Below are 26,621 nucleotides of genomic sequence, written 5' to 3'. Positions count from 1 at the left end.
GAAGACAAATGGATTCAACATGCCCGCAACGGAGGGGGCGAAAAGACCATCGGAACGCATTCGGTCGATGGTTGGGACTTAGAAAACCCCAAGATCGTGTACGAGTTTAACGGTTGCTTATTTCACGGATGTCCCGTCTGTTACCCTGACCGTGGCACTAAAAATCAGTTTTTACAACGAACCATGGAAGACTTGTACCAGGACACTTGTCAGCGACGCCTAAAGTTAGAACAGGAAGGATACCAAGTGGTGGAAATGTGGGAACACGAATACGATCACCGTTTGAAAACCGATCCCGAGTTTAAACGCCTCGTGGAAAGTTACCAGTTTGTGGACCCGCTGAACCCGAGGGATAGTTTGTACGGAGGAAGGACCAATGCCACCTGTTTGCTGTACCAAGCCGACGAAGACAAAGGAGAAGAAATGAAATACTTGGACGTGTGTTCGCTGTATCCCTACGTGTGCAAATATTGTCGCTTTCCTACAGGGCACCCACAATTACTGACGGAACACATCGACCTGAAAAACATTCGACAATACGAAGGTCTGATCAAGTGTAAAGTTTTGCCGTCCACGGACTTGTACCATCCCGTGCTACCTCACCATTGCCAAGGCAAACTGATGTTTCCTTTGTGCCGTACTTGTGCCGAAACGTGCAACCAAGATCAGCCTTGTCAGCACACCCAGGAAGAACGGGCCTTGACGGGAACCTGGGTCAGCGTAGAATTGTTCAAAGCTCTGGACATGGGATACCAATTGTTAGAAGTGTACGAAATTTGCCACTTTCCCAAGACACAACAATACCACAAGGGTGACCCCAGTCAGAAAGGCATTTTCGCCGACTACGTGGATGCCTTTTTGAAACTGAAGCAAGAAGCCAGTGGCTATCCGTCCTGGTGTAACACTCCCGAAGACCAAATACAATTCAAAGAGAAATACTATGAACAAGAAGGCATTTCTTTAGACCACATCGAGAAAAACGAAGGCAGGCGATCGTTTGCCAAAGTGATGTTAAATTGCTTGTGGGGTAAAATGGCACAACGACCGTGTTTACCCAAGACGGAATATTTGACAGAACCTTCCCGCTACTTCCAGATGATTCACGACAAAACCAAATACATGAAACACGTGGACGTCGTTCGCGAGGATTTGATCTTGGTCAATTACGAAGAAGATCTGGACTTTGTACAAGACGACCCTTTTGGAAATGTCATCATTGCGGCTTACGTGACAGCTCATGCTCGCTTAAAATTGTACGAAGCTTTAGAACTGTTAGGGGAACGCGTCCTGTACTTTGACACGGACAGTTGCATTTACATCCATCACCCGATTCAACAGCACCCTGACATCGAAGGAGACCGTTTAGGAGCCTGGACAGACGAGCATCCCGACGACAAGATTCTAAGTTTCGTCAGTGGCGGTCCCAAAAATTACGGCTACGAATACCGGGACCCACAAGGAGAAGTGCACACGACGTGCAAAGTGAAAGGACTGACTCTGAATTATCGTACCAGTCGTGTGGTCAACTTTGGGGTATTGAAAGAAGCCTTGCAATCGGGAGAGGATGCAAACTTTAAAGTGACCACCTATCAACCGAACAAGATTGTACGTTTACCCACTCACCACATCGTCAGTCGACCCTTGGAAAAAGTCTATCAAATCGTGTACCAGAAGCGAGTGCGACTGCCCAACCACTTTACTTTGCCGTATGGACATGTTGGTATAAAACATTGGTTGTAAGCGGATAGCCACCCACCAGAAGGATGACTTCGCCACAGCAAGAATCGAGTGAGAAACCCGATGAGAACTCCAAGTTCAAACCCTACCATTTTCCAGTCTTCTTACCTGACTATTGTGATTGTGCCCGTCGACTGGACACGTTTCAAGCATGGCCTACGGATAGGGAAGGTTTACCTTTTTCGCATGTTTTAGCTAGAACCGGATTTGTCTACTTGGGACCTGAGTCAGGATTGGGATATGAAGTACAGTGTTTCGCTTGTGGCCTGAAGTTACGAATGGATCTATGTATCTATAAAGATTCAGTTATTCTGAAACATACTCGATGGTCTCCACACTGCCCTTACCTTTCTATGGCCTTTCCACCCATGACATTACGGTACAATGATGACGGTACCTTAGAGACTGTACCTTCCAAAACAAGACATAAAAAACATAAAAAAGGAACGATGTACAAGCTTGAGACTGCATTGCGACTAGAATAAAAAGGGGCTATGGTCAAGATCGATAGTTCATTGGGACTACCAAGATCGAGCGAACAAGATGAATACTTTCAGAGAAACACAAAACAAGTTTAGACAGGCACAATTCAAGTGTGAGGCTTCTGAAGTGGAATGCGATTGTGAGCCTTGCGATGGGTACGATGCTGTACGCTGTGACCTTAGCGATGCCGTAAAGCATCGTGGGAACTTTGTTCTCACTACCTCTATCATGGAAAGTGATGCTGTTCGTGTCAAACCTGAGGGATGCGAAGGCGATGCCGCTCGTCCTCTTGGACATTTTACTGGGTTTCGTTTTAAAGGGGAATGTCCACCTTCACGTCTACCCCCCTACGGATGTCATCCAGCCCTGAGTAAACTCCTGTCCATGTCACCCAACCCTCATCGAAACGAACCTGTGAAAGACGAATATTCGTTCCTTGTGAGTTTGTCGGAATACTGCAACTTTGAAAATCGTTTTCAATCGTTCAAAGGAAAATGGCCTAAGTATCTGGGAGGACCGACCCCCGAAGAATTAGCCAGAGCCGGATTTTTCTACTTGGGCGAAGGAGATAAAGTCAAGTGCTTCAGTTGCGGTGTGTCACTTCACCACTGGGAACCGCAAGATTCGGCCTACGTAGAACATGCTCGATGGTCACCGAATTGTCATTACTTACCCTTAGTGGGACCGAGACATTAAAGTAACTTACCATGTCGTTGACGAAGAAGAAACCAGTTTGGATAGGAGTCAAATGTTTGACATCACCGAGACCAGTATTTAAACTTCATTTCAAAAACGATATTGAATCATTACCTAAAGAACTGCAAGAGAAGATTTACAAGGAAGTTTGGCAGGGACTTGCCAGAGTGAAATCTCAATGGGTGACTGTAGAACTTTTGTGCCGTGAAATTCGCAAGAGGAAAGTGAAAAGGTCAACCAGTGTGTTAGATTTCTTTGGGTCAAGTGTGCATTCGTCCTATTGTATTACTCTAGACCGTTTACATCAAAAGAGTTCAGTGACATTCTTGGACGTTACCCTGAATGGCAGTGGTCAGAAATTACTCACTATGTGGATTACTTTTGCTCTAGGAGAAGATTGCGAATTGTACGGACTGACCTATTCATGGATACTTTACAAGAGAACATTCGTGCTTTGCCTGTGGAGTTGAGAGAAAGGATTTACCGAGAGCTGGTCAAAATACAAGTCAAACGTAAAGAACAATTGCATCCGTTACGTCACCAGATCTTTAACCACTGGTACCTGAATGGTATAAGAGGACTGATTCGTCAGAAATTGTTTCAGTGGTCAGACCTTGTTGAACACTTTCACTTTGTGAATGAAATAAACGTTCGTAATTTTGGTTACTTCGAGATTCACCTACTGCAACGTATTGAGGAAGACGAATTAAAGGATAACCAACATATGTTACGTGGAATCTGCTTAGCGGAAGACGAAACATCTAGACAAACTCTGACGTTTCGGTTACAGTATGTAACATTTAAATTCCCTACTGGAGAACGAACATGTCTAGTTAGAAATTACCTTTATTGCTTCCGAAACAAAGAGACTATAAAATCAGGCTGCCATGCCACGGATTATGTCACATATTATTGAACAGATTCCGTGGAAGGAACTCAATGACCATATTCAAACCGTGGATCATTACCATCGATTATTACAAGAACTGTATCCATTCAATTTGGGTCGACAAGTGGTGTGTGTCTTAGTGACTTGTTTTCTGGGATTTCGTTTACCAGCCGATTCCTTGTGGACTCTTTACGATCAGTACTTACCACACCCCCCATGGCCTTAAATGGTCACGAAAAACTCCTTTTGCTCAAAGCCTTGCGATTTCATCTGGATACTTCTCGACCTCTACGGGAAAAAAAGATTCGTCAACTTTTAGCTACCCAGGACGTGTATGACGATGTGTGTGTAGCTTGTGACTTACACCCCCATTGGACAGATGTCCGTGCCTGGAAAGAATGGGATTTTCAGGCTTGCACCCAAGAAGTGGCCCAATATGCACGAGAGTTGTTCAAGGAAAAAAAGTTACTTTTCAACCAGTGTTAATGACGGTGCCAGAAGAACCCGTCACCCAGGACGGGACTATCGTGGACAGACCTGAAAGACCCTTTCGGGAGGACACTTGTGTGACCTTACCCCCTACTATAGAACTGGTCAGAACATTACCCAAAACATGTTGTACAGACACTTGTGTTTATTCCATGTTAATGGTTATCATGTGCCTTTTATCCTTGTACTTAAGCCTTTGGCTTTTATGTATTTTTGTCTTTCGTATTCATGTTTAAAACATTCAATAAACGTGTTCTGAAAAAAAAGTATATAAACTCTCGTCTTGTCTGTTTTCGTGTCACAAGTGACATTCCTAACACTATGGCTACTTCTGCTGTCTCTGCTCCCTCTTCCTCTACTGTCAAAGTCATCGACGAACACTTAGATCGTGCCAGTTGGGAGGCTGTGTATCTTCGCCATCCCTTTAACATCCTCATTGCTGGACCTAGCGGTTCAGGCAAAACCGAATTCGTCAAACGTTTGATCGAACATAAACATCATTTGATCGATCGGCCACCTCAGCGGATCGTGTGGTGTTACAAAGAGTGACAATCGGCGTACAGCCTCTTGCGAGAAAGTCAAGGCGATTCCATCGTGTTTGTGGAAGGCATTCCTAAAGAAGACGACGGCATCGTCTCTGACTCCCGTCAAACCCATTTGGTCATTTTTGACGACATGTTAGGAGAACACGAAGAAGAAATTAAACTGTGGTTCACGCGCAAAGGGCATCACCGTAATGCCAGTGTCGTTTACATCACCCAAAATTTGTTTCAACAAAGTAAAGCCCATCGCACCATCAGTCTCAATGCGCATTACGTGGTCTTGTTTAAAAGTCCTCGAGATAAATCGCATGTGCAAGTCTTAGCCAAACAGTTAGGAACGCCTTGGCTGACTCAGGTGTACGACGATGCCACTCAAACGCCACACGCCTATTTACTCGTCGATTTGAAACCTACGACCCCCGAGGATTTGCGATTTCGTACCCACTTGTTTCACCACTGGTGCCAAGACGGAGGACCTGTCCTGTACACGTCTCCGTCCTCGACTTAATTTCACTCCACAAAAAAAAATCTATAAAAACCTCAGACCCTTTTCGTCTGTCTCACACAGTGTGAACATGACGTCCCTTCAGTAGCATCTTCCCGTCAAATTGATTCGTGCCTTGTATGGCATCAGTCGAGGAAAAAATCCACAAATACGAGCTCGTGTCTTAGAAGCTAGTCTCAAAGAAGTCTTACGATGGTTCACGGTGACGGCAAGTCAAATACTCCAAGGAATCATTCAGATTCCTCATCAAACCAAACGCTTTTTTGATCGAAACAAAGTTGCTTTGATCCAACTGGCCGATCCCCGCATCGACACTCAAACCAAAAACAGATCATTTTGAAACCTGGAGGAAGCGGTACTCTAGGAGGGGTCATCATTCGCTCTCTCTTAAGATGGGATCCTAATGCCCCCAAACTTCTCCCCAAGAAAAAAGTCAAACGAAGCTCCAAGAAGAAGAAAAAGACCAGGTCCCCAAGAAGAACTTATCCAGTGGCGGGACCCTCCTCTTACCAGACACCACCCCGGAAAAAGAAAAGAAGCCCCCAGAAAAAGAAACAGAGAAAAAGTCCCCAGAAAAAGAAAAGTCCACAGAAGAAAACTAGTCGCAAGAGGGGCACTTCTTCGGCCAGGACGCAACCTTACACTCGCAAACCACGACCTGCCACGGCGGTGACTGCGTCTCCGGTAGCCTCACGTTCATCCACTTCTCCGTTGATGACACCAAGAACTGAAGAGTACTTGGAGACGTTGATCACACCAAGAACTTCCCCAGTGGCAGGACCCTCCAATTTAGTGGCAGTGGCTGCTGCTCACAAAGTACCTTCTCCCAAAATCAAAGTCCAAGAAAGATCGGGCATGTTACAAAGTTTACTGGATTTGTCCAAGCAAGAACTGGCTTGATTTAGTCCGTTGCGAACCCCTCCACGACGTGTCATGCCTGTCCTCAAACTGATACGACGTAAAGACAACCAGTGGCGACGCGTTCCAGTATAAAAAAGGCCTGTGACCAAGTCGGGTATCAGTGTTTTTTCGGTGCTCCTGAAGACTCAAAGATGTCACCCTCCAGAAAACCCCAAGGAAAGAAAAGGAAAGGACTGCCACCACGTTTAGCCAAACATGGGGACATGTTATCTGTCCTGTCCAAAGCTTCTCCGCCCCTACGAAAAAAACTCATTCAAACGGCCTCCAAAGAGATCATCGATACCGTGTGCGAATGTTGTTTGAACGTTTTGAAAGGCACGATCCCTTTGTCCAAACACCAGAAACAATGCTTAAGCAAACATGGTCACGTTCTTCGCCAAATGGTTCGAAAGAAAATTCCCATTCGTCAAAAAAAGAAGATGTTAGTGCAACGTGGAGGTATTTTACCTCTCTTGTTAGGCCCCATACTGAAAGGAGTCTTGGGAACCATGTTGGGAGGACTGGTGGGAGCAAGATAAAAAGGCCTTCGGAAGTCCCAAGATCTCAGAATCGACCCCTGACAACCCCATGGAAGGACGAAAACTAGCTTTAGTGCCTTACAAACGATGGATGGAATACCATCGGTGGCAAGAACAACGCACCCCGCATTTCCCTCCCAATCCCCATTTGAGCGAGATGTCCCAGTTACAACACGAATTGCAGTCCTTGATGGATCGCCAAGATTTGTCCGAAACAGAAAAATCGCAAAAGTACGGTCAACTCTTGCAACGACTGCAACTCTTTCACCAGAAAGCTTTAGACGAAACAGCTCTACCCACTTTGAAAGATTTTAAGACCTTGATGAAAAGTTCAGCACCATCATTATTACCACCACCACCACCACCACCACCACTACTACCATTCCTAGGGGTCACCAGAGATGCTACCCCACGAAGACCTGAGGAAGAAGAGATGCGAGAAGTGTTTCAAACACCGTCAGCAGCTCCCATTTCGAGTAAGATTGCAGCATCCTTGTTGACCCCGTCCCCCACACCCCAACGAGAAGAAATGAAAACTTGGGTTAAAAAGATGATGTCCACTCCTCCTTCGACAGAAGTGAAAAAGAAAGAAGGGAAACCAGAAGTGAAAAAAGAAAAGAAGACCAAAGCCATTCCATTGCCACCTCCACCACCACTACCTTCGACTTCTACTCCCGTAGCCCATCGGACACGTAAATCTGTTTCCAAACCACCCTTTCGACCCACCCAAAGTAGCATCACCGAAGAGTGGGTGACTTATTAACACAAAAAAAAAATGGAAAAAGTCTTAGCCAGCATTTACTACGATCCCTCGCATCCTGAAATTACGCAGGAGTTCAAAAATTGTATCGTGCTGCCAAAACGCGACTGAAAAGTCTCCGTTTACCTCAAGTGCAACGATGGTTACAAGAACAAGCTACCTACACTTTACACAAACCCATTCGACGCAAGTTTGCCAGAAGTCGCACCCGAGTGGAAGGCATCGATCATCAATGGCAAGCCGACTTAGCCGATGTCTCTCATTTGGCCAGCTACAATCACGGATACAAATATTTGTTTTGTGTCATCGACGTCTTTTCCAAATTTGCCTGGGTCGGGCCCTTGACTTCCAAATCGAGCAGCGAGTTAGTGCGAGCCCTGCAACGGGTGTTGAAACAAAGTGGTCGTCACCCTCTTCGATGGCAAACGGACAAAGGTACCGACTTTCTGAACCAAGCTTTCCAAAAAGAATTAAAGAAACGTGACATTCATTTTTTTACCACCGAGAATCCCGAAACCAAAGCCAGCATCGTGGAACGTTTTCAACGCACTTTGAAAGAACGCATGTGGAAATATTTTACGAATCACCACACTCTGAAGTACATCGACATCTTACCGCACCTGGTGCAAGCGTACAACCAATCTTACCATCGAAGCATCGGACGTGCCCCGCAAGAAGTGACTCCCGACAACGAAGTGTTGGTGTTTGAGCGCCTGTTTGGTACGTCCCCAACGAGGGCTGTCCCCAAGAAAAGTGGAGAGTTGGCCGTAGGAGATTGGGTGCGCATTGGCAAAACCAAACGCACTTTCGACAAAGGTTACTTACCTAACTGGACGACCGAATTGTTTCGTGTCACTGGACGAGTGCATGGCCATCATCCTACCGTCTATAAATTGGAAGACATGAACGGAGAAGTGCTCAAAGGAACGTTTTTTTTTGCCCGAGTTACAACGTGTGACCAAAAAAGAAGACGACGTGTACGACATCGAAAGCATTCTCGAACGCAGAACCCGTAAAGTGGGCAAACGACGTGTCAAAGAAGTGAAAGTACGTTGGAAAGGATATCCACCCAGTTTTGATTCTTAGATCGACGCTTCGCAAGTCATCGACTATAAAAAGAAGTGACCATCATGCCCTTTCACACAGACGCAGCTACGTCGACCACTCCTTCACCTAAGATTTACAAAAACAACCCTTGTGGGTGTGGTGTGGAGAACGTGTGCCTAAAACGCAAATCGTCTTTTTCTGCCAAATCTTCGTGGTGTATTGTGTCATCGGGGCAGCCATTGCCAATTTGAGTTTGCAACAAGGAGACAAACAATTGTGGACCATTTTATTGAGCAGTTGCATCGGTTACCTGCTTCCCAATCCCTCCCTGAAATTCACCTCGAACGGGAACCACGGGAACCTTGTGTCCAGTGGCAGTGCCAGTCACCACTCCAACAACAACCACAACAACAACAACAACAACCCCATTTTGGGCGGAGACACGCCTCTGACGTCCAGTAACCCCTCGGACAGCCACAGAACTCCGGAATTATGAGTCACAAAAACCAATTTTACTTGACCTTACCCAGTGACAGTTCCATGGAGGTGTTTCCCAACAACACGTTGTGCTGTTACACGGCCAAATTACCTCAGGCCATCCAGTTAGATCACGAAGCCCATTGGGAAGTGGCTTTAGTGGAAATCATTCACCCGACCCAAGTCTTCAATGTCCTTTCCAATCAAAATAAATTTGATGTGGAAGTTCATGACGAGCAAGTGCAACAGTACTTGGATACCCATGTCAAATATGACAAGAAATCCCGTTCACGAAATCTAAAGTACACCACCTATTACTTGTTCATTCCCCCAGGCTATTATTTTAGTGGTCAACATTTGGTCAGCACCATAGCCACCAGGTTTAATGGCGTGTTTCTGAAAGCTTTGGAAAGTGTCAGAAAAAGTGTCATCATGGAATACCACAAAGCAGCTCGTCGCTTCTCGATGAAATTTGACGGGAGTAAAACCCTGTCCATTTTATTTTGTCCTGAATTATTTGATATGTTGGGCGGAGACATGAACATGAGAATGGCCATGATGAAGAAAAACGAATTACCAATCATTTACGACAACGAGTCTTTTAGCAAGTTATTTCGTACCCCGGGAGAACTGAATCAAGGACTGAATTTGATGTTCGTGTATTCCGATGTGGTGGAGTACAACGTGGTGGGACACACCTCCGTACCGTTACTGCGTGTCATTCCTTTCAAAGTGGATTCTGCCACGAACGCTGACGAGGAAGGTGGAAACACTTACCACGTCCACCGCGAATTTGTACATCCTCACTATTTGCCTGTCAGCAAGTCGTATTTGGACACAGTCAACATTACTATAAAAGGAGATTTGGGACAAAATATTCCATTCACCAAAGGAAAAGTCACGGTGAAACTCCATTTTCGAAAACGGTTTTCTCACGACTCGTAAGTCATGTATCCAGTGTACCGAGGGGTTGCTCGACAGCGAGGACACGGTTTAGGAGATATGTTAAAATCGGCCTTTCGTTCGGTGGCTCCGGTGTTAAAACCGATGGTGACACGCGGATTGCACGCCTTGAAAGATGCGGCACTGACACAAGGCAAAGAATTTCTCCAAAATGTCATCATCGACAAACAAAACCCTAAAGAAGCCTTCATGAGGGCAGGCAAAAATGTCTTGCTACAAACGGGTAAAGACCTTTTGGGCCGACGAGACACACCTATAAATGCCCTGCACGCTACCGAATCAGGCATTCAGCAAGGACAAGGCAGAAAGAGACGACGAAGAAAACACCCTTTCACCAGACTTCACACTTCTAAAGCGAGAAAGACAAAGAAAAGAAGAACCGTTCGAGACTTAGACGTTTTCGATTATTGAGACACAGAACAAAATGATGCACCGATAATCTTGCGCTTGTTCCAAGTCGGAACTGGATCTGTTTGCCATGCCCTCTACCATGATGACCATGCAAGAATCCCAATGGGTGGAATTTCACCCCGTCTCCTCATTGACGGATTCCGCTCCCATCGAGTTTGACATCAAGGGACAGCCCGAAGATTACATCGATCTGAATAGCAGTTACTTGTACCTGAAAGTCAAAGTTCTAGATAAGACTGGAGGTCCTATAAACGATGAAGCAGTAGCTCCCGTCAACAATTTCATGCATTCCTTGTTCAGTGGAATGGACTTGTACTTGAATAACAAACTAGTCAGTAGCAGCATGGATACTTACCCTTATCGTGCCTACCTGGAGAATCTCTTGACGTACGGAATAGATGCCAAGAATACTCATCTCAATGCCTGTGTGCTATGGGAACCTGACGAAGTAGACCAGTTTGAATTATTGGAAGCTGATGAAAAGAAAAACACAATGAGGGATTTGTAGAACGAAGAAAAAAAAATCAAAGGACTCAACAAAAGTTTAGAACTGATGGATCGTTTGCATTTGGACATGTGGTTGCAAGAGAAATATTTGCTGAACGGGGTGGATGTCCGCCTGAGACTGAATCGCAGCAATACCGCTTTCCATTTATTGGCTGATACTGACGATTACAAAACCAAAATCCAAGAAGCCAGATTCTACGTACGACGCGTGGAAGTGTTACCCAAAGTGGGAAACGACATTAGTCAGACGTTGAGCAGAACGATCGCCAAGCATCCCATACGTCGCGTGGAAGTGAAAACTTTCACCATTCCTGCTGGACAGCGATCCATGATCGAAGATCATCTGTTCCAAGGACAGCTACCCAAACGTTTAATCGTTGGTATGGTCGAGAATGAAGCCTTCAACGGAGCTATCGCTAAAAATCCTTTCTACTTTCAACACTTTGGCGTGTCCAAGATCGAAGTCAGTCGCGATGGAAAAACCTTGTGTACCCGACCTTTCGAACCTGACTTTGAGAAGAAGAATTACTTGAGATCGTACTTGTCCCTGTACGAAGCCACCGGACAGTTAGGAACCAACACCAGTCACGGCATTACGTACGAGGATTATGCAGGAGGTTATGCTTTGTGGGCTTTCGATTTCACTCCAGACCAAGGCAGCGACGAGGGACATTTCCACCCTATAAAATCCGGCTAGATTCGTGTGGAAATTCAGTTTGCAAACCGAGACCCTGATAAAACGGTGAACGTCATCCTGTATGCAGAATTCGATAATACCATAGAAATCAACAGTTTGAGAGAAGTCATTCTAGACTATTAGAAGCCATGGAAGACTGTTATCCCTCTTTACCTAGTGGAGAAACTTTGGAGATGGAATGTGAGGAGACCATGGAAAAAGAAGAAGTTATCATGATGAAGTCAAGATGGCCAGAACAAGAAGCCCATTTAGTCTCCTGTTTTGCCAAACACTTGGTCGAAAAAATGACGGAACTGATCAAGAAAGATTGCTATGGATGTCAAAACGATCATCCCAGTCAAATTCAACACGATAAATGCCTGATGCTGAGTCAAGAAGAAAAATTGGACAAGTATCTGGACGATGCTTGGAGTCTCATCTCGGACGAAGACGTGTTGCATCCATGGTATAAAGACTTGCGTGAACATTCTTGTCCACCATTAACCACTCAAGAGATCGATCGCATCGAAGCTCTCCTGAATCAAAGTGAGGAGACGAAACGAAGAAACGGTTATTTGTCAGACATTTTCAAGCAAAAAGTCAGGATCGAATTGAAGACTTATTATTACCTGTGAAGAAGAAAAAACAACACACAAATGGATACCTGGGAACTTTATTACCTTTTGAACCACAGTTCGTATACGTCTTCTTGGAATCCTGTCGTCTGTGTTAAAGATGAACTCCCTCATCGCAAACCTCAAGACCATCTAGCTTACGTGATCAACACGGACGACAGTCATCTCCCAGGAACCCACTGGGTAGCCGTCTACTTTCCTCAAGAAGGATGTGTGGAATATTTCGATTCGTACGGATTGCCCCCTTTGGAAGACGATATCATTGACTTTATGAGAAGAAATGCTCAGACCACCCGATTCAATAATGTGAAATTACAAGGCACAGATTCCTTGGTGTGTGGACAATATTTTGTGTATTTTCTGCATCATTGCAGCCTGGGCTATTCCTTAGAACATTTAGTGACTCATTTTGATCCTCGTTCTTCTTCTAGAAACGATGTGAAAGTAGATCGATGGTTTTGTGACCATTATGCTTATCTTTTGTCTCAAGCTAGGAAACGTAGTGTCCATCAATGGCCTAATGACTTCCAACAGTGGAAATCACAATTTCATTCACAACGTTGTCAACCCTGTTTAAAGTAGAGTGTTAATTGAAAAAAATGTTTGTCATTAGAAAAAAAAAGTTTGATGTTATATGATTGAGTTATTGTTAAAAAAAATCTTAGAGTTGTTGGTTAGTGATAAGTGATGTTTGAATAAAAAATGTTTTGTTTTGAAAAAAATGCCTTTGTCTTTTGTTTGGCTATAAGAATGTTGATTCATGTTCTTTGACTTCTTACTATCCCTCTTATGACACTGATTGAACGTTCCGGCTCGAAAACCGTGTAGAGATGTTTTCCTTCACGTCCGCGCTTTGACTTTAAGAACCGGGGTAGTTTCGAGTCTAACCATCCATTGTCGACTCATCCTCCTATGAAGATGTGCTCCAAACTAGCTAAGCTTTACGAAGCCTACGTGAATTTGCATAGGGTCAGACACAGTCTGATGCCGAAGCCAGAAGAAATAGAGAATGTGAGAATGCTAAAAGTCACTGAAGACCTGATACAAGAGCTCTTCAGAGAAGAAGTGAACAGGGAAAAAGAAGAATGGACAGAGAAGTACATACTTCAGAAACAGCAGAGAGGGCAGCAACAACAACAACAGCAGCAGCAGGAACCTGAACCTGACAGAGGCTTTGTCGATTGTCGTATCGACACCAAAGAGTTCTTCTTCTCTTTCCGAAGAAGCAGACCTATCGTCAGAAAGTCTATCCTCAAAGGACGTCGCATTCTTAGAAACTAAAAGATTGCCATAGCAAACAAAATAAAGCAGCCCTTTTCAGGGCTACCCCAAAACTCTAGAAAAGAAATAACAATCGATTTGCCAATGTGTGTAGGTAGAGTAGTGTGAATATAAACACTAACTCTTTTTTTATAGTGTGAGGGTATGTGTTTGTGTATAAGATTGTGTGTTTGTAAGTGCTAACGTACGTTGGTGTGGATAGTAGATTAAGATCATGTCCTTTTTTTGTTTTTGCTGTTAGAGGTGTGGGGAGTGTAGATTTGGAGCTTGATTGCTTTGCGTATGTGGATAGTATATTGAAGTGATTAATGAAATTTTTTTAGAATAGTAATGGGTAGTATAAAAAAGTGAGTGAGTGTTTCTTTTAGGTCCGCGCGTTGTTTGGTCATGATCTAGGTAAGATCAATTTTATGTTTTTAGGGGGATGTTTTCCATCACGTCCGCGCTTTTACTATAAATTGAAACTCGTTCGGCAGTCTAGCTACCCTTGTTGATTGATCAACACCACCAGAATGAACACCAGAATTGTGAAACTACTAGAACTCCAGATGCACCTGGAATATGCCAGGCGCCTGTTAAATGAACTGGCCGCGGAGGCCATTGTCGAAGTGGGAAGTATGAGAGAGGAGGAGGAAAGAAGAAAAAAAGAAGAGGAGTAAAAGGAGAGAAGAAATTTCAGAATCCCAGAGACAGAAAATTGGGATTCTGAAGCCACTTATCCCGCCTCTGCTCTCCCCCAAAAAAGAGTGAAAAGAGACTGGGGAAGAAGATGTGTGTGTGGCGCCAGACCAGGAAGGTGCCAGCATTAGATAGGTGCATCTGGAGTTCAAAAACAAACAGCCCTTTTCAGGGCTACCCAATACTCTAGAAAAGAAATAACAATCGATTTGCCAATGTGTGTATGTAGAGTAGTGTGAATATAAACACTGACTCTTTTTTTTTCCTAGTGTGAGGGTATATGTTTGTGTGTTTGTGTGTTTGTATTTTTAAGAGCTAAGGTACGTTTGTGTGAATAGTAGATTATGGGTTTGTTTATTATTTCTTAGCGTATGTGGAGAGAATAGTTTGGGTTTTGTAACAGATCAAGTACGATTGTGTGGATAGTAAATTATGGATTTAGTTTCAATGATTTGCGTGTGTAAATAGTAGATTTGGGGTTTGTTTATTGCTGGTTCACGTATGTGGATAGTAGATCATATGAAATGAGAAAAGTAGGGGGATGTTTTCCTTCACGTCCGCGCGTTGTTTGGTCATGATCTAGGTAATATCAATTTTATGCCTTAGGGGGATGTTTTCCATCACGTCCGCGCTTTCACTATAAGAACCCACAAGGTTTGATGTTCGAAACATTCTACGGAATAATAAAAACGAAAATGGTGGTTGCAAGTGAGTTGTTCAACAACTTGGTACATATATACAATTGGATAATGGATGGTATCTATGTATTGGAGAGACTAGAAAAAGAATGGAAGATAGCAGAGTATCTGGACTACGCTAACTGCCTAAACGTAGCAAAAGAAGTGATAGCAGAAATGATAGAAGAGGAGGAAAAGAGATTGAGAGGTATGATAAATCCCACCTATGTCAGAGTGGGAAGCCTAAAGGAAGCACTTGACAATGTAAGCAAAGTCAGGTGCTTTCTTGAAAATATGTCACATGGGACAGAGTGCTCTTTTGTGGAGAGAGGTCAGGACAGACTGAAGAAAGGAGAGGAGTTGATGAGAAAAGTGATGGAGGTAGAGGTAAAGAAGATTAAAGAGAGATGGAATAAAGAAAGAAAAGATCAGGAAAACAAAAAGAAACAGGCAGATTTTGAGAGGCTCAATCAGAATTGGATCAAAGTCCAGGAAAAGTTTAGAGCCTTGGGCCATCCAGACTGGATGCCAGAGGAGAAAAAGAAGAAGAAAGGAATAATGGAAAAAGTGAAGACTTGGTGGAAGAAGTGGAGGAGTTAGAAGAAGAAGAAGAAGAAGAAGAAACCCAAAGGTCCTTTTCAGGGCCACTCATAGGTCTCGAATAGAGAATGACTTTCGATTGCCTACCCCTTTTTTTATTTTTTTATTTTTTTTTAAAAAAAAAATCCCATGTTCAATTTCCCTTGACGCTATACAGTCCCAACCTGTTTAAATTCCTTTGACGCTATACAGTCCCCTATTCCCATGTTCAAATCCCCTTGACGCTCAACAGTCCCACGATTTTTCTCCATGTTAATTTCCCTTGACGCTAAACAGTCCCACGATTTTTCTCCATGTTAATTTCCCTTGTCGCTAAACAATCCCACGATTTTTCTCCATGTTAAATTTCCATTGTCGCTAATCTGTCCCGGGGGGGGGGGGCGTGTCTGTAATGCTAATTCCCATTGTCGCTAATGTATCCCCCTTCACTACTCATTTATCAAAGATAGAGGAAAGTTTACATTGAATGATAACTGTCCAGTGAATTACCTAATTCCATTGGATGTCAAGTTGACACCTTTCAATTAATTTTCTAAAATGTCAAAGTTGTCAATTGGCAAAAGATTACTGCTGATTGATGATGTTCTGTAAAAGACTCTGAGTTAACATTATTGAATGATTTTTGTAGCTCTGGCATTAATGTTCTTTATTCATTCGTGTTTTCAAATACAATTTCAGTCAAACTATTACCTATTATCACTTTGTATGTTCCATGTAAGATTGGTATGTTCAATTCCTTTATGTACTCTCCAATGTCTGGTACATCTTTTAAGGATAAACGGATATAGTATTTTATTTGAAAAATCACGGGTCTTTCTTTCAAGAAGCAACATCACTTGAAGCAAATCCCAATTCTGTCTAAAACTGTTACATATCCATATTCTTTACTATTTAAATAGCTCAAACATTGCACTAAATTTGGTGAAGAGCTGGAACTGACAGAATTTGATGATCCTGAAATCTGCAAGGTCGATCAGTGACTTCGAGCAATAAATAATTAGAACACACAAACTGTTATTGAATACTCAAACTAAAACTCATATGGAAAAGGACAGGTTATGCTTTCGTTCAGCTCGGTATAGATCAGCTTGGAAATATCTGAATTGTAATTTAATATTTTCCCTAATATGATGTTGGATTTTTAATTACCTTGGACAAACTATCTCGTGTAATTACCTATGCAGCCGGTAAATATTAGGATTAAAATTAAACTTGCATACAATACATAATATCATCTAAACTTTTTTAATTGTTCCTCTAACACAAAATATCCCTCCTTGAAAAAATTTTTTTTAGAAACTTACCTGGTCCTTTAGTTATATACGACTCTGTGACGTACATACACGAATCAATGGTGACGCCATAACGTGTTGACTTTCCCGTATTATTGTCCTTAACGAACCATATGTCTACGTCAAAGCCGGGGTATTTATGCGTGCCAATGCTGACAGCTTGGTCTACAATCAAAGTAACGCCAAGTGTGAAAACACATAACAACACATAATTTGCTGCATGTATATTTTATAATTAAAAAAGATAGCATGCATTATGGGCTTGATTTATAACATAAAATAACAAGATAAGGATGGATATTGTCTTTCACTGTCGATCAAAGTTAGTCATGTTCTGTTTTATTTTCAGACTAATTTATTGATTTGGGGGGAGGGAATAATGGACCAGCGGACACCGGTATTAAGTAAAGGAAATATTTTCATTTGATGGTTGGTTTATAACGGTACTTACAACACATTATTGGCTTTATCATGCCTGGGAAATTGGAGCAAACAACATACTATAATATCGAAAAAATGTTAGATCTCATAACAACCATCTAAAATGAATACATTTTTCGTTTGTGGGGAAATTCAATAGTATTGTCGATAAAAAAAAATGTACTAAACCACCAGATATCTAATAATTTAACAAAAAGACATTCAGAGATACTCCGATGATTTGTCGAAGACAGAAGGACAGAGGACATGCAAGATTCTGGAAATATGTCAGTCTGATCAATCTAGAAGAACATAACACGGTAGGCCACAGTGTTCAGCCTTTTATATCCGTTGGTTTTATCTCATATCTGTTAATTTTAACGGGCCAGAGTGATCAGTGCTTAGCATGACGGACTCGTGAGCAGAAGGGTTTGGGTTCAGATACTATTATCGGATCAACCCGGGACAGTTACCGTTGCGTGTCCTTGGGCAGGGCATTTTATTCCAAATGCCGCGACATTAACTAACGTACAACCGATAATTGTGTTTGTGTTTGTGGAAAAACGCAACTAGTCTCACTTATTTGAGTGGATCGCCATAAAACTTGGAAACAGTAAGACCATCGTCTGTAGATGCGAATATAAACAAATCAGCATGCCCCTGCAATTTTTTTTTAATTAGGTTTGCTGAGTAGTTAGGAAAACAAATCAGCGTTATCATGCATTGTTTTGCTATAAGATTTACTGGATAGTTAGGGGAAAAATAGCGTGCTACTTCAGTTTTTGTTTTTAGAGTTACTGAGTGGTGCATCGATGTGGTGCAATTCAATGGTAGTACGGATCTTTAGCGTATGAAACACTCACACTTTTGTGTTTTAACATGCAGTATTAGAGGGATGAGAACATAGCAAATTAAGTGTAGATATGCAGTTGCTGGGCCATTCTTTATTTTAGTGTCTTTCCATCCGGTATAAAGGTAATAAAACATTTAAAAAAATCAAAGTCAGAGAAAATTTATTGACCATCAATAGTTACGGATGGTTTGAAAATCAAACTTAAAAATTCACTTGACTGCCCATATTTGTATGTTTCACCATCTTGTATGAAGACATTAAAATTCAAAGTTGATAAAGAATAACTGCACTAGCAAGACTGACGGAAAGTAATTCGGATCTGGATAAAATATTGTTTCTCTCTCCCAACCCAAATATATTTAAGACGTATACACATAGTTCTTTCTTTCTCTACATATAGGTGAAGAGTATTTTTTACTTTATTCCAAACAGAGGCCAGAAACAGCAAACATGACCCCCTCCCAAAAAAAAAAAAAAAAAACGTTTTAATCTGCTTCGGCATATAATAGATTACTCTGGATCGCAAAAGAGAAAAACAATCGCGATTGCCATCTTTATTTTTAAAATCCAAACAAATAATACAAGAAATAAATTTATATTATACTACACAATGAAAACCTTCCTCCTAGAACTGTGTTGGTAAGGAAAGGTGTTTGTTTATAAGTAACAGTGCTTGCTTATAAGTAAGAGTGTTTGTCGCAAAGGATGTTTTGGTCTGTAAGAATGTGTGGTCGATTGTAACGACAAGCGTTTCTGGTTTCGTCTGTAATTAACGTACTTGTAATATACTGGGTGTTGGCCTGTATGTATGAGCGTTTGCTTTAAGAATGTGTGTTGTTCCGTAATTAGGGGTATTTCTCTTTCCAGGTGTGTATTTATATGTAAGAATTTCTCTTTGTATCACTATCCATGTATGTATATACCTTTGTGTGATTTCTAAGCTCAGTTTTCTGTCACTATTCCCCACCACCACCACCAACTTTACCTGTAAACACGTTGGGTCACTATGGGGGTCTTCTTCCTTAGGCCACGACGGGGACCTTGTTCTCATAAATTCAATATTGCACTATTTGGTCCAGCAAGGGACCTTTGAGGCACTATGGACTAAGGTTAAAGTCTAAGTCTGTCTATGTTCAGGGGCCCCGAGTGACCGAGTGGTCTAAAGCGCTCTCCGTTACGGATCACTGCCATCTCACCTCTGTCTGCGTGGGTTCGAGTCTCAGATTCGGCCAATGTTGGTATGTGAGAAAGCCTGCCAGTAGCTTCTCGTGGGTCGGTGGTTCTTTCCGGAGGTTTTCCCGGGTTCTTCCTCCACCATTAATACTGGCCGCCATGTATAGCCTATCGTGTGCTGAAAAATGTCGTTAAACCCTACAACAACAACAACAACTGCCTATGTTCACTACATATATTTAGTTTTGAATGAGGGTGATATCTAGGTAATTTAGTTTTGAATGAGGGTGATATCTAGGTAATTTAAGAAAAATGTTGACATGATTATTCATTGGTATTGCCCGGGACACTAATCGGCAGCACAATAATGTGTTTTGTACAGCGCGAAAGATGCGCGTGTATATGTATGCCAGTATACATTGCATTTTTATACACAAATATAATAAAGACTCTGAAGCAGTGGCGTCGCTAGGGGGGAGCGTGGGGTTCGGACCGCACCGGGTGACACCATCTCAGAGGGGTGACACCAAAATGAAAAATTGCAAATTTTACAGAGCACACACTGCTCGGTCTAGTCGGATTTCATAAGCGGACAGCCGATCATAGTTAAATACATGAATAGCAGGCACAGCAGTGGCGTCGCTAGGGGGATGCGGGGGGTGCGGACTGCACCGGGTGACACCATCAGAGGGGGTGACACCAAAATGACATTACTAAGGATTATGTATTATCTTTTACGGAATGAGGACCATGGGGGTGACACCATGAGCTACCGCACTGGGTGACACCAACCCGAGTGACGCCACTGCTCTGAAGATTACAATTGAAAAGCGGTCTAACTGATAACGACAATAGCTTCACAAGATTAATGAATAATTCAATTTAAAAAGTGGAGTGTGTTTGTCTTTGTGTGTGAGAGACTGACAGACAGACAGACAGAGACAGAGAGAGTCTATACTCAATGTTTTGTAGAAAATAATACTTTACCCGGTATGCACTGTGATGGCATTTTGTCAGCCAACGGCAATCTTTGGCACCTGCCGTTTTCTATGATGTAGGATGTTGCCTGAAATAATTACAGTAGTTTCAATGAATAGTGAAGAAAAATAATTAGAAGAAAACTCCACAGAAGAGGTCTTTCCAGGTGAAGCCTTGTGAAGCTGTCCACTCTGGGTCAACAGTCAGATGTATTACCTTCTATGATTACTTACGGTACCAGGCATACCCTGACCTGACAGCAATACTACATGCACTGTCACACCAAAATTATTAACCACTTCATTGTCAACATATTCTTTATTGTACCGCCAACATCTGGCAATGATGATAGTTTTGATGACAACGCGTTGACAAAGATTTCATATATTTCTCAATTTGTTTTCCTTTTGTCCATTTTTCCAGTCTTTTTCTGTTAAGGTTTTACAACTTATATCTTCGTGTGTTCCAGTTGATATATTAATTTTTAGTTCTTGTTTTATTCTTTAATTTTAGTGATGTTTGGCTGGTGTCATTTTCTCTTCGATGACACCTAATTATGTTTCAAGTTCTGTATCTATCATTTAAATAGTATTAAAATATCAAATACAATTGGTGGAAGATTTTTTCATCTTCTTTACGGGGGAAAAGATTACAATAAATACATTCGTGTTATCCTTGATAATAATATATTTAATAATTTAAAGCTACTAATCAAACTTCCGTATGTGCAGTTTTAGTAGATGAATATAAAAGAGTTCATCATTGTTAACGAAACATATATGAACAACAATATCAGTTGATCAGAAATTATTTTTACATTAAAGATAAAAAAAAAAACATTGTGGAATGAAAACACTGTTAGAAACACGTGAGGAATATTAGGAAGTAACAAACCAGATAAACTTTTAGTTGAAAGTACGATGATATGGTTCTCCATGTGTGTGTGTCTCTGTGTGTGTGTGTGTGTGTGTGTGTGTGTGTGTGTGAGAGAGACAGACAGACAGACAGACACAGAGAGAGAGACACACAGAGAGCGATTTGGATTTTTAACGTAATTTTTCAGTCATATTGTTACGATGTCTGAAGTATGGCAGTTTATAATGATGTTAGCACTGAGGCATCATGCCGCAGACATGTATCATGATGTCCCATCCAGTCACATTATTCTGACAGTAGGCCGACTAACCTCTTAATGCTGAGCGCTTAGCGAGGCAGCTATTAGTACCATTTTTACAAGTCTTTGGTATGACTCGGCCGGGGTTCGAACCCGCGACATCCCACATCCGAGGCGGACGCTCTAACCTTTAGGCCACCGGAGCAGTCCTACTGAAAGATAATGAGTTGAAAAGCTCAAAAAGCAGTTAATCGTTATTAACAGATTATTGGTTTAAAGCATACTTGAGTTGAAAAACTCTCTACTGCTTTATTAGCCAGTGATTTCGAGATCGATGACATAGATCTAAAGATACAGGGTACAACCTAATTATTAATTATGAGTAAAATGTGGGTTTCGGTGATCAACATTTAATATCTAGTCACTACGACCGACAGTGTATATACAAAATAAAAAATAGCTAAAAACCGAACTTAGCACTGACGGACGGTCAGACAGGAGGAATGCAGAAAGAAGTGTAGACACGACCAAACCTGCCTCACCCCTCCTTTAGCTGACTGGCAATTCCCTGTCATGTGCGCCCGCAGGATTTTTTGCAGGGCGGGGGGGGGGGGGTGTGCAGTCAGTCACGGCCGGGAGCGTTAGTTGCGTAGTTAATATAGTAAGCAGTCTGAAACTATAGCTAATATTTACTAAGCGTTTTGAACAAATTCTTGTGACATACTTTGAGCTTTATCTGCATGATAAACTTGTCGGTGTGTGTGTGTGTGTGTGTGTGTGTGTGTGTGATTTTGGATTTTTAACGTAACTTTAACAATTTTTCAGTCATATCGCTACGATGTATGCAGTGTAGCAGCTTATAGTGATGTCTAGCACTGGGACATCATGTCGCAGATATGTTGCATGATGTTCAACCCAGTCACATTATCCTGACACCAGGCCGACCAGCCCTAACACTAACCTCTTAATGCTGAGCGCCTAGCGAGGCAGCTGTTAGTACCATTTTTGTAAGTGGTATGACTCGGCCGGGGATCAAACCCACGACCCCACGCATCCATAAACTTGTCGGAATATATATATATATATATATATATATATATATATATATATATATATATATATATATATATATATATATATATATATATATTTGCAGTATGATTGGGGGTCACGTCACCCCCTTGACCTATGCTGCGGGCGCCCATGTTCCCTGAAAATACTTCGAACGTCATACACTGACCATAAACGTCCGTACAACTGTTACATAATATGTTGATTGTATGCTTTGATTATCCCGTCGACTATCAAACTATGGAAATTGTAAACGGACAGTCGCACCTCAGAATACTGCATAATTTTCCATGTGTCGGTCGTAATGCTCGCGGTTTCGTTCAGGCGACGCTCTTTTACCGCCACAAGCTTGTTGTCGTAGTCGTAGTACACTCTGGACGTAACGTAGGCGAGTGATGCAAAGTCCTGGGTCCTGCTGTACGTTCCTGGAAAGATTAGATTCGCATAATTATATATATATATATATATATATATATATATATATATATATATATATATATATATATATATATATATATATATATATATATATATATATATATATATATATATATATATATATATATATATATATATATATATATATATATATATATATATATATATATATATATATATATAACATTTTCATTGTTAGCTTTGTATTCATTGGATGGTACAAATTGTTTTTTGGCGCTGGCCTTGCCCAAAATCAAGTTCATTTTTTAACTGAGCAAAATCATTGATTGTTTAAAATTCTGTAAACAATATATAACTAATATTCTCTCTATGAGTATGGGCTTTTTATTAGAATTATTAGGAATAGAAGTAAATATATTTATATTGGTCTTTATTATAAATTCTTTATTATAATTTTAGTAACAGACCATGTTTAATTATAGCTTGGGTTGTTATGGAAATGAACTATTGTCCTACATCCTGACTCTTATTTTGAGTCTTAGTTTTGTTTTGTTTTTTTAAATATAATCTTCTTTGCTGGAAATGTTATTTATTCCTGCAATAACATCTAGGCAGAATCATTTATATTATTGTATTCAGATTTTGATTTGTGTGAAATTATTTGGAAATTATTTGAAATAACACACACACACACACACACACATTCATACATACATACATACATACATACATACATACATACATACATACATACTCAGTATATGTATTCGTGTACGTGCACGCATTTGTGAAGGTATAAATCATTTTTATTCCGGAAGACACAGAGGCAAACGAGCATCAATCCCCCCAAAAAACATGGATAGTAAATGATAAACATAGAAATAAATAATGTAAAAGTACTCTGCGTGGGGTATGTAGAAGTACTCTGTGTGGGTGGGTGGGTGTGCAGGTGAGGGATAGGGGATGGGCAATCAATGAGAAAGCATGAATACAATTCAGTAACTGACCAATAGTTTGTAGCACGACGCCCTGCCATTTGCTGGGTCCACAACAAGTCTTTGTTCCTTCTGCATTATACACAGAAAATGAGTGAACAACACAAAAACACAACACTATACTAGTCTTCATCACTGCTTTTCACAGTACAATCAGATTTCATATCAGATCGGTCTGATGTAGGGCATCGTCCCTACTACTTAAGCAAGCAAGATTAAAACTGATATTCGTTTAGAAGCCGAATGCCCCTTGTCCCTGTTATGTTACCCGCCAGTGCTTACGTACCTTAGTGACTGAGTACGACTTGCTGCGTGTCACATCTCACACACAGATACATAGATGTAGACCTGACATAGATACATAGATATAGACCTGACATAGATACATAGATATAGACCTCACACCTATACTAATATGCACCATATACGAAAACATGAGGGTCGCGGCCATGTATCTCCCGAAGTTGAGAATAGTTGAATGAAGAAGAACGTCTGAGAAGTCGCGGTTTGAAACAGTTTTCACAAACACACACACACGCGCGCGCGTACACGTTCAACAGTGAAACCCCTCAAAATATAAAACACTTGGGACCCAACAGATTTCAGTTTTGAAGGGTAATCGTTTAATGAGGTTTACAAAGATGTGACAAAAATGTCTTTGTATATGTATGTGCTTAGAGAGAGAGAGAGAGTAATTGTATTCATCTGTGACTGATTATCAGTTTTAGTTAATCACTAGTAATTTGTAGAAAACACTCATAGTGAGTGTGATTGCAATTTTATTAATTATAATTTAAAAAATACCCTGACTAAATGTACATGATTTAGAAAACATTCTTGAAACTTGAACGATGGTTTCAAATTCTTCGAAAAATGAACTATAACATGTAGATAAATTTAAATCACTGAAAGCACTAGTAAAATGAAAATATGAAACACTTCCACTTTACGTTTACAAACATGTTTCATTTGAAACGTGTAATTCAAGGAAATTAATTTGCAATCTTATGGCGAATACAAAACTTGAAATAAGTCATCGAAAGGTAATTGGCGACAGTCTCTTAAAAATCAGTGATTGTCTTTTGTAGTTGCAATGAAAATTTCCAATAATAGTAATAATCTGTTTGATATTCAATAGAAGTAATAATCTATTTGATATCCAGCAGTAGTAATAATTTGATATCCAATAGTAGTAATAATCTCTATGATATTCAATAGCAGTAATAATAGCTATGATATCCAATAGTATAACTAAACTATGTGATATTCAACAGTAGTAATAATCTATTTGATATACAATAACAATAACAATAATCTATTTGATATGCAATAGTAATGACAATAATCTATTTGATACCCATTAGTAGTAATAATCTATTTTATATCCAGTAATAACTATGATCTATTTGATTTCCAATAGTAGTAAGCACATCTATTTGACATCCAATAGTAGTAATAATCTATTTAATATCCAACAGTAGTAAGAATCCATTTGATCAGCGTGTATACACACACAGTCTATATATATATATATATATATATATATATATATATATATATATATATATATATATATATGTATCCAGTATTTATTTATCTGAAAATCTCTTCTGTCTGACAGTATCTATGGAAAGCAATTAGCTTTTTACTTTTTGTTTTGTTATTGCTACAAATTTGATTTCCAACCTAACACTGTAATTTGCGTGTACACTTCACTGAATGAACACAAATGGGATTCATTTATATGGTAGTCAGGCAAGAGAATTGTCTGGACTAAAAGGTAAGACGGTCTTCATGTATACATAATTTTTTTTAAATTAGACTGACAAAGGCGTATATGAGCTCCTATGTGGAACTGGTTTCTTCATTTGCCAAAATCAATGCATTAAGACGACAGTAACGACTGTGACATATGATCTTCCTGAGAAAACAATGCTGACAAGCAAATCGAATAATTCAGGTTGGACTGATGATAACATTTCGTGAGTGACGATGGTGGTAGCAGTGGTAGTATTACTGTTGGCATACGGAACGACAGCAGGCCCACCCCAACAAACGATGTCCTCTTCGGGTCAACTATGCTTTGGTACTTCACTTTACTGCTCCGCGTTATGCCTTTATTGTTTGAAGAAACATGCATGCCAAAACTTTCAGTCCTTTCCTCCCTACATACGGTTCGATTTTTCGGCAATCTCATCATCAATTCTCGAAGTATCGGAACACCATACAACATATTGTGTTCCATAATCATTTCCATGATTCTTTTCAACACATCTTACCCTGTCTACGTCATGACGAACAGAGTCATCAAAGAAAGAACATAATTTGCATAAGATGGATGGGGTGTTTGTAAGTATGCGTAATGGTCTTCACGCCACTCCATACTTAATCCCCCACCACCAATACCACTTAATTTTTGTTGACAAGGATGGTTGCTTTGAATGACAAAGGCTTGTAGAAAGGAGTACTTGTATTTAAGAATGTGTGTTCGTGTAAGAATATGTGTTTGCTTGCAAGTCTGGGTAATGATCTTTAAGAATAATTGTTTATCCGTCTTTGCATATATGTCATTTGGTATCTTCGTCCATCTATCCGTGTGTTAGTACATTAGCACGTGCTTATTTCCCATACACGATTTGCTATATGGGAACACCGACCGTCATCTTGTAGCTGTTATGGACACCTTTTCTTCTCTTCCCACTCGATTAATATTTGGGCCAACTGCTACTGTTTCTTCTTTACATTCAACTGATGTGGTTATTGTTTCTGCCTCGAAAAAAGCGGTACCCACCACCACAATAGAAAAATGCAAGATAGAACGATTGCCTTGGAAA

At 40.9% G+C, this 26,621-nt stretch overlaps 1 protein-coding gene across 1 annotated transcript in view; it reads right to left on the bottom strand.

Moving 5' to 3' along the window:
* LOC149784950 (uncharacterized) overlaps positions 1-24,046 on the bottom strand; it is a 40,374-nt gene extending 16,328 nt beyond the window's left edge. Inside the window, exons 1-4 of the mRNA XM_089978601.1 lie at positions 23,800-24,046; positions 22,661-22,818; positions 20,218-20,296; positions 16,797-16,949 (exon numbers count right to left, since the gene is read on the bottom strand). Coding sequence (XP_089834727.1) covers positions 16,797-16,949; positions 20,218-20,296; positions 22,661-22,818; positions 23,800-23,920 — 511 coding nt within the window. The 5' untranslated portion in view covers positions 23,921-24,046. The remainder of the gene's footprint in view (positions 1-16,796; positions 16,950-20,217; positions 20,297-22,660; positions 22,819-23,799) is intronic.
* Positions 24,047-26,621: the final 2,575 nt, after the last annotated feature.

The sequence above is a fragment of the Sinohyriopsis cumingii genome, chromosome 13, assembly GCF_028554795.1.
Source record: "Sinohyriopsis cumingii isolate HCF-2022 chromosome 13, ASM2855479v2, whole genome shotgun sequence".
Taxonomy (NCBI): Eukaryota; Metazoa; Mollusca; class Bivalvia; order Unionida; family Unionidae; genus Sinohyriopsis; species Sinohyriopsis cumingii.
The sequence above is the reverse complement of the archived record's forward strand: the minus strand, read 5'-3'. Positions and strand labels throughout refer to the sequence as shown.